This window comes from Chrysochloris asiatica, unplaced genomic scaffold (assembly GCF_000296735.1).
Source record: "Chrysochloris asiatica unplaced genomic scaffold, ChrAsi1.0 scaffold00032, whole genome shotgun sequence".
Classification (NCBI taxonomy): Eukaryota; Metazoa; Chordata; class Mammalia; order Afrosoricida; family Chrysochloridae; genus Chrysochloris; species Chrysochloris asiatica.
In genome coordinates, this window is record NW_006408550.1 from 871678 (window position 1) to 880963 (window position 9286).

The 9286-nt window shown below is 37.4% G+C and overlaps 1 protein-coding gene across 1 annotated transcript; it reads left to right on the forward strand.

Moving 5' to 3' along the window:
- The first annotated feature begins 235 nt into the window (after positions 1 to 235).
- Positions 236 to 8943, forward strand: DUS4L (dihydrouridine synthase 4-like (S. cerevisiae)). Its single transcript, XM_006859271.1, has 6 exons — positions 236 to 376; positions 1104 to 1225; positions 3787 to 3904; positions 4948 to 5070; positions 6687 to 6913; positions 8543 to 8943. Exons 1-6 carry the CDS (start codon positions 261 to 263, stop codon positions 8788 to 8790), a joined length of 954 nt encoding a protein of 317 aa, XP_006859333.1. The 5' UTR covers positions 236 to 260; the 3' UTR covers positions 8791 to 8943.
- The last annotated feature ends 343 nt before the right edge of the window (positions 8944 to 9286 follow it).

Sequence of the window (9286 nt, forward strand, 5' to 3'; positions counted from 1 at the left end):
TACAGAATACAAGCATCATAGTTTCACAGTGTGCTAAAAACTCCCAGTGACTTATAAACAGAGGCAGAGTTGTGTAGCGTCCTATTTGGTACTGTAAAAAGAAGCTACCAACAACAGAAAAACATGGCTGAGTCTAGAAGCCTGATGAAAAATATATATTCTGAGCCATCAAAATTGTTAGAATGATATAAATTCATCTTGTGTGAGAACATTTTCTCCATGTAAACTGTCTTTTTCAGATTTAAAACACATCTATATTCATGAAGACTGACTGCATAAAAACCATAATATGCCAAGAAAGAAAAAAAGATCCAGTTGAAATGTTTCACTCTGGACAGCTGGTGAAAGTGTGTGCCCCAATGGTTCGCTATTCCAAGTAAGTACTGTAGACCTCCCCACCACATGGACCCTGTCCAATGCCCAGCTTTGGAATCCTGACGCTGGCTTGAGTCCTGGTGCAGCCACTTGCCTGGTGTGCGTACAACTGTGAGTAAGACCTTTATCCTCTCCAAGCTTCACTTTGCACATCTGTAAAAATGGTGGTGGTTGTAACTCCCACTATAAGGATATACCAAACCACTAACCTTGCAGTTATCAGTCCAGTGCTTATCCTATAGCGCCACATATAGTGTATGTTACATGGATATAAACCTTCACATAGAAGCTCTTGTGTGCATCCCAGTCTTCATTTCTCTGGAGTAAAGAAGGCACAATGTAGACACAATGGCTGGGTCATATGGGAACTAGAATGTCTAGGGTTTTAGTTATATTTAGCAGGTGGTGGTGGTTATGTGTCTTCAAGTCAGTTTTGACTCACAGTGACCCTATATAGCGTTTCCAAGGCTGGGAATCTTTACAGGAGAAGAAACCCTCCTTTTCTCCCATGAAGAGGCTGGTAATTTCAAACTGCAGTTAGCAGCCCAACTCACAGTCCATGGCAGTACCAAGGCTCCTTGTATTTAGTGGGAGGAATAAGTATATTCCATTCTTTCAAAGTCTGAACACTCCCTTAAGAAGTATTTAATAATGAACTAAATTAAACTTAGCAGTGCATCTGAGTATGGTGTTTTCTAAATTCTAATTTATGTTTTATATGCTCACAGGCTGGCTTTTAGGACTCTAGTAAGAAAATACAACTGTGATCTGTGTTATACACCAATGATAGTTGCTGCTGATTTTGTCCGATCTGTAAAAGCAAGGGACAGTGAATTCACCACAAACCAAGGTATGTGAAACCCTGACTTTGTAAAACTTTTAAAAATGGAAAAGAAAAAAAAAAAAACCTCTCCACTATCTTATTTAAATCAAAGAGGCCACAATTCAGAGGTTTTATTTCAAAGTCTTTTAGTGTACAGTTCTTTATCCAGATACAATGTCACTTATTTTCCTTTTCAAAATAGAAGTGAACCATGCAGTATGTTTTCACTGGGTGCCTTGTGGATGAAACAGATCGGAGTGTAACACCAGCCTTTGTTAGGGCTCCCATCCCTTCAGTGAACTGTTAAGATAGATTATAGCCCATACCCACCTGTTTAAAATGAAAATCAAATCCTATCTCTTTCGTGCTTTAAATTCTTCTTGGACTTCTCGTGGCTTAAAGCAATAGTTCTCAAAGTATGATTCCCAGATCTGCAGCATCACAGTCATCTGGAAGTGTGTTACAAATATTTGGGGCTCCACCCCAGACCCACTGAATCAGAAACTCTGGGGTGTGGTCCAGAAATCTGTTTCAACAAATTGCCCAGATAATTCTGAGCTTGTTAAAGATTAAGAACCATGGACCTAAAAAAGATTTCAGTTCCTGAGGACACAAAGAAAGTCCTTCATGAGGCTGGATCTCTGAATACATTTTCTAGAGCCTTATCTTCCCACAGACCACTCGATTTATTCTTCAGAAATATGAAATGACCTTACACCCTGAACATGCCCTGTTCTCTCACATCTCTTTCTAGAGTGTCCTGTTCTATCATGCCTGTCCCCCAGATGCTGTTCTCTCTGGCAAACTCACTTTCCTGATCGCCTTTCTCTCTTGTCCTCCCTCTAAAGTCCTGGCTCTGCGTTGTTTACATAATCATATTGTATTATAATTCCTTCTCTGTATTTCTCCCACTAGGCTATGGGATTTTTGAGAACTGTGGTGGTGGTGGTGGTTATGTGATGTGGAGTCAGTTCTGACTCATAGTGACCCTGCATAGAGTTTCCGAGGCTGTAAATCTTTACAGAAGTAGAAAGCCTTATCTTTCTCCCACGGAGCAGCTGGTAGTTTCAAACTACTGACTGTGAGATTAGCAGCCCAACTCGTAACCATTGCTACCAGAGCACCTTTGAGAGCTGTAGCTATTTCTTATTACTGTATGTCCTCAGCACCTAGCACAGTGTTGAGAATGTATTAGACTAATAAATAGTTATTGAAATATTTTAACACTCCTGAGTTACAAAGGGGGAAAGCACCCCACGTCCTCAGGAAGAAAAAGCAGATTCTATCCTGTCATAATTCTGGAAATCAATGCTTGCCATAAGTATCCTGAATCAAGATGATGCCCAAAAATCTGCTTTGTAACTGACACCACATAAATCTTATACAAAAATAGCAAGAAATACTTTAAGAAACATTAAAATACATTTATACAGAGTTTAAAACATCTAACCTAAAAAAGAAAAGCTGTTCTTTAAAGTCTCAGAAAGCGCTGATATTTGACTATGCTAAGATTTAAAACTTTACTTTATGAAACAAAAGACTACATATATATACTTAGAGACAAAGAAACAACTGGAGAAAAGATAATAGATACAGATTGTTGTTGTTAAGCACAGTCGAGTTGGTTCTAACTTGTAGCATCTGGTAGGTTTGAACTGACAAACTTGAGGTTAGCAGTCCAGTGTTTATCTTACAGTGCCATATCAGGACCCCTAATTATTTTACATAAACATTTACTTTTTTTTTTTTTTTTAAGGAACTTAGAGCCCACAATTAAAATGCACAGATGTTGGACCTACATTATAGGATAGGCTGTAAGGAAACAGTAACTTTCATCCATATTGATGTGTATCTATATGGGTAACCTTTGTGGAAGGTAATGTTATAATTATCAAAAAGTTCAATCACAACAGTGCATACTCACAAAAGCATACATGGAATAGCAATCCCCACTGTGACATTGTTTCAATCTAGAGATTGAATAGTATGTATAGCATAGCAGGTGATGCATCGGACTGCTAACTGCAAGATCAACAGTTCAGATTCACTAGCTGCTTCACAGGAGAAAGATGAAACTTTCTGTTCTTATAAAGATTTACAGCCCCGGAAACCCTTATACAGGGTCGCTATAAGTCAAGAGGGACTCCAGGCACTTAATAGCAACAACGCATACAGTAGAATACAAGCCACCAAAAAGAGTAAAATAGGTCTGAGTACATCTCTCAGATTCATTAAGAAAAGATCAGTAGGCACAGGAGTATATAGATAATGTTCACATTGGTTTAAATTTTACAAGTGTATGCATAAAATGGAAAGATCAGTAAGCTAAATCTCACCTTTTAGGAGACATTTTATTTGTCAGGAGTGTGAGAAAGCTTTTACTTTTATCACGTTATGCATCATGTAATTTTGTACTAATATAAATTGCTTTTCATTTTAAATGTTTAAAATTATTTCAGTGCCATCTTATTTGAACAGATGGTTCTTAGGCTAAAAATAGTTGTTTTATCCTGCACTGATGTGAGAGTTGGTATCATTTTTGCATGTGTGTGTAACTGTTTTGTTTTCTTTTGTTGGTGTTTTATCAGGTGATTGCCCATTGATTGTTCAGTTTGCTGCTAATGATGCAAGACTTTTGTCTGATGCTGCTCACATAGTCTGTCCTTATGCAAATGGAATAGACATTAACTGTGGTTGCCCTCAGAGGTAAAGCTCTTAGAAGTTGGAAAAAATAAAAAAAAACAAAAAAACAAATTAGTAAGAAATCTATATGAACATGGTCGTTTTCCAAAACTTAAAATGCCAGTAAGAGTTAAAGTGCCAGGGCTCCAAATAAGAAAAAGGACAAATTATTAGAAACATAGCTGCAAAGGTCTTTTCTAATTGTTGGATCAGTATATAGACCGTTGGAATATTTTGTCTCACTTTTCTGCTAGAAGTTTTATGTGTGGATCTGCCTTGAACCTCATCCACAAGTATTTTTGTAAGCATCTAATGTTTATACCAATCCTAAAATGTTTATCTTTCCTGCCATTTCAGATAATCCTGCTCTAAAAACTCTTGATTCTTTGATTTGGGAGATCACCACATATTTTCTCCTAATTAATTTTCTTTAAACAATGCTTTCTTATGATAGCCGGGTTTTTTTCTATACCACAGTTAATTAGTTGGGCTTAAGTAACTGGGTGTTGAAAGAATGTACTTAATTTGACAATAATATCCCTACCTGCCTGATACTGTGCTAGGTTATCTGTCAATGATTTTAAATGTCCTTAAAAGATAAAATCAAGATTTATAAGCACAACATAATCCAAATTAGATGAGAAGTATTTGTGTACTCATTAGAAGAGTTAATACACTGAAAGCCAAAATGTCTTTTTATTCTTGAGACTATTAAAAGCTCTTGTTAAGTATAATAAACATCAAAGTTGGAATTAAGAAAATCTGAAGTAATTGCAGGTAATTGCAAATACTTAAATCTATTTTGGTTGGATGAATTTTAATTTTCTCACTTGCCAATGAAAACACTTCTGTAAGTACTTTTTGATCTGGGAACATGCTTTCTTAATCTCATATTGATCCACTTCAAAATATTGGATCTTTCCATTTTAAAATTAAGTCTGCTTCCATTTCAGATTACTGAATAGAAAAATAGATTCACTTACATTTCAATGCGTCCATTTAGACTTTTATATTCCAGCAATTTACAAATCCTGTTTCATGTTTTTGTTGTTTTTTGCTTTATAAAGGTGGGCAATGGCAGAAGGTTATGGGGCTTGCTTAATAAATAAGCCAGAGCTTATTCGAGATATGGTGAAACAAGTAAGAAATCAAGTGGAAAACCCCAGATTTTCAATATCTATTAAAATAAGGTAAAGACAACATTTTAACCTATTGACAAGATAGTCAAATACAGCTAGTCCCTGGTTTATGAACAAGATCCATCCCTAACTATGTCTTTAAGTCAAATTTGTAGGTAAGTCAAAACAGGAGTATATGGTTCTGATTTAGCCTTTTGCAACAAGCCTTTTCATAGGTTTAAAAACTTCATGTGCAACAACTGTTTCAAAGTTAAACAGTCAAGGGCAGGTTCGGAACTTGGGGCTGCCTTTACTTAGAAAACATGAAAATATTTTGTCCAGGTTATAGGAGCTAAATTAATTGGTAACAGGTGTATGAATATGTTGAAATAAAGACATTTAGTAAATAAAAATATGGTCAATTTTTATTTATAATCCAGACGACTTCCTTTTCTTTTTCTTTTTTAGCAACTATTAAAATGATCACTTTATTATTAAAAACTTTTCCTTAAAGAAGCCCTCAGTTTTTCCATGTACTGTTTAATTAATACTAAGAAATATTCCTGGCACTGAGTAGAATCTATGCTCTTAACTTTCACAATGAAAATAAAACATGCCAGGAATTAGCTTTTTGGTGACAGGTTAAAAACATTCCAAGTATTCTGTACTCCCTTTTAGGAGCTGGGATACGCACAACAAATATTAGGATTCAGAACATCAATTTCATTGCCATTGAGTCAATCCAGACACATACTAGCTCTGAGAACTACCTCATAGGGTTTCAAAGCTATACATTTACAGAAGCAGACTGCCACATCTTTCTCCTTTGGAGCAGGTGGTGGGCTCAGATACTTTACAGCAAAACAGGTAAACCACTATGCTACCAGGGCTCAGATACTAGAATACCAACCCCATACTCACTGCTGTTGAGTTGATTCTGACTCACAGTGAGCCTAGTTAGAGTTTTCAAGACTGTAAAATCTGTACAGCCTCATCTTTCTCCCCAGGAGTGGCTGGTGGGTTTGAACCCACATGGTTAGCAGCCCAACACCCATCCCACAGCACCACCAGGGCTATTAGGATTATTGTTAAATGCCATCAATTCACTTCCATCTCATAGTAGCCCTGTATAGAGTTTCTGAGGAGTGGCTGGTGGGTTTGAATTATGGACCTTTTGATTAGCAGTTCAGTGCTTATCCTATAGCACCACAACTGTGACAGTACTGTAGTATACTCACCCGGGTCGAGCACTAGATTCAATGAAATGTATGTGTCATCCTGGTGCTAATAGTGAAATGCCTAAGTTTGAGGTTATAGGTGTAACTGCTCCCGTGAAGATTTACAGCCTCAGAAACCCTGTACAGGGTTGCTATGAGTTGGAACTGACTCCACAACACAACTACCACCATCACCACCACCACTCCTTGAACAAAACCTGGTAAAGGCATGAACTGATAATGCTAAGTGCTGTCAAGTTGGTTTCCAAAGAGTGGCTGCTGGGTTTGAATTGCCCACCTTTCCGTTAACAGCTCGGTGCTTATTCGATAGCTCCATACCAGGACTCCGTATAGCAAAGCTAACTAAAAAATGTATTTGAGAAAATAGCATTTTATTTAGTTTCTTGATTGTAGCCATCAGATTTGTGTGCTGTAAACAGCCAAGATATGTGTACAGTTTTGTAATTCTAGGATTCATGATGACCTTGCGAGAACTGTAGATCTTTGTCGAAAGGCTGAAACGACAGGAGTTTCCTGGATTACAGTGCATGGAAGAACTGTTGAAGAAAGACACCAGCCAGTCCACTATGACGCCATTAAAATCATTAAAGAAAATATGTCTATACCTGTAATTGCTAATGGAGACATCAGAACCTTAAAAGAAGCAGAAAATGTGAGGGAAATTACTGGGACAAATGGTAAGACGTATGAATGTAGGGTTTTGTTTTGGGGTGTGTGTTATTTGTCTTTTAAATAGAATGTTAGCGGGATTTTCATTATTTTTCTTTAATATTGAGTCATATTTTCCCATTGTACTGACTTAAGCTAACCAACTTATTAAATGATATTAACTCTTCTATTTGGAACAGTACACCACCGCCCGTAAAAATATAAGCAACAGTTAATATTGAGTGGATTCCAATTTATGACAACCCCATGTGTGTTAGAGTAGAACTGTGCTCCATAGGATTTTTAATGGATGAGTTTTGTTGGAAGTAGGTTTACAGACTTTTCTTCTGAGGCTCCTATAGATCAACTCAAACCATCAACCTTTTGGTTATCAGCCAATCAAGTTACCATTTGTAGTACCCAGAGACTCCTTAGAAACAGATTTTTAATGGGATGAATTAAAGTCGGTTACTTTTCTGCTGATTAAAGATCCAAGGATTGAGCAAAGATCCAAAATAGAGCACCTATAGTAGAAATGAGAGTTAATCAACTCAAGAAGTGTTTCTAAGACCCAAAGGATCCCCAGAAACAGAGATTCATTGTCCTCTTAACCTATTAGCATGCCAAACCCTATGGTATCTGTCAATATCTGGGATTGCACAGATAAATTGAACTTTACACAAACTTAGTTTACTCTAAAAGAAGCTAAAGACTAATTGTTTAATGTTTGTTGTTGTTGAGTGCCGTCGAGTCAGGTCCAATTCATAGCAACCCTGTATGGAGTTTCCAAGGAGCTGCTGGTAAACTTGAACTGACAACCTTGAAGTTCAATCTGAACTTGTGGTCCAGTGCATCATCCTACAGTGCCCACCAGAACTCCATTGTTTAATGTTGTTTTGTTGTTTAGTGCCCTCGAGTCAGTTCTGACTCATAGTGACCTTGTAGTTCAGTGCTTATCCTACAGCGGAACACCAGGACTCCATTGTATAATGTGGTGGTGGTGGTGGTAGTGTGCCATGGAGACAGTTCTTACTCATAGTGACCCTGCATAGGGTTCCCAAGACTGTAAATCTTTACAGGAGCAGAAAGCCTCATCCTTCTGTGGAACTGCTTGCTGGTAGTTTTGAACTATTGACCCTGAAGTTAGTAGCCCAACTCTTAACCACTACACTACCAGAGCTCCTTAGTGTTTAATGTAGAAATATTTTAAGAAAGAATTCTTATAAGTGCATTTGAAGCACAATGGCTCTGTAGAAAAAGCACTGGACTGCTAACCACAAGGTCAACAGTTTGAACCCCATCAGCTGCTTCTCAGGAAAATGGTGAGGCTTTCTGTTCCCATAAAGATTTACAGCCACAAAAACCCTATACAGGCTCATGTGATTCAGAACTGACATTTGAGGGCATTTAGCAACATCAGTACATTGAAACTTTCTTGGTTTATAAAAAGTACAAAAACTGTTTTGTAATTGAAGATCCTATGGAGCAGTTAGTTCTACACTGCACACATGTGGTTGCCATGAATCAGAAGCCACTAAAAGTCTATAAACAACACAATTGAGTTCATGTGTTTTCTATATATTGTTTGTGTCATAGAGTTTACCTCATAACTTGAGGTTCTTCATGTATGGACAAATATAGTGTGCTTTAATTTGTAGGTGTGATGGTTGCAAGAGGACTTCTAGCAAACCCAGCTATGTTTGCTGGATATGAGGAAACCCCACTGAAATGCATCTGGGACTGGGTTGACATTGCTCTTGAACTCGGAACTCCTTATATGTGTTTCCATCAGCATTTAATGTACATGATGGAAAAGATAACTTCAAAGCAGGAAAAAAGAGTATTTAATGCTTTGTCAAGCACATCAGCCGTGTTAGATTACCTTACAGACCATTATGGCTGTTGACCAACCTTTCTAAATTATTTTAATAAATATTTTACACTTACAATGAACCCATACAATCTTGTTTTTTCTTTATATCAGTGACTCTCCAGCTTTAGAATACAAGTCATCCCCTTGTGAGCATTTTAAAAACTCAGCCATAGACCACAGTCTCAGGAGACATGTAGGTCAACAAAGACAATGTTCTACATCCCACTTCAATGATTAACAACTGTGGTTGGAAAAGCTTCGGAGTAACCATGTAAGATGCAACTATTATTGATCTTTTCATCTTGAGCAAAGAAGAGTGCAACGAATTAGTCCAAAGGAAACAGTCTCCACTGTCCAGGTACTAGTACCAACTGCTCTGGTCAGCATCACAAAAGAAAGCCCTGGACCAAGGGAGGGAAAAAAAAAAGACCAGATTTACTGGTCTAATAGAGTTTAATGGAACCCCTTATATACCCTTCAAATGAGGAACCAGCCCACCTCCATAGATTACCTTTCCCCAAAACAAAAG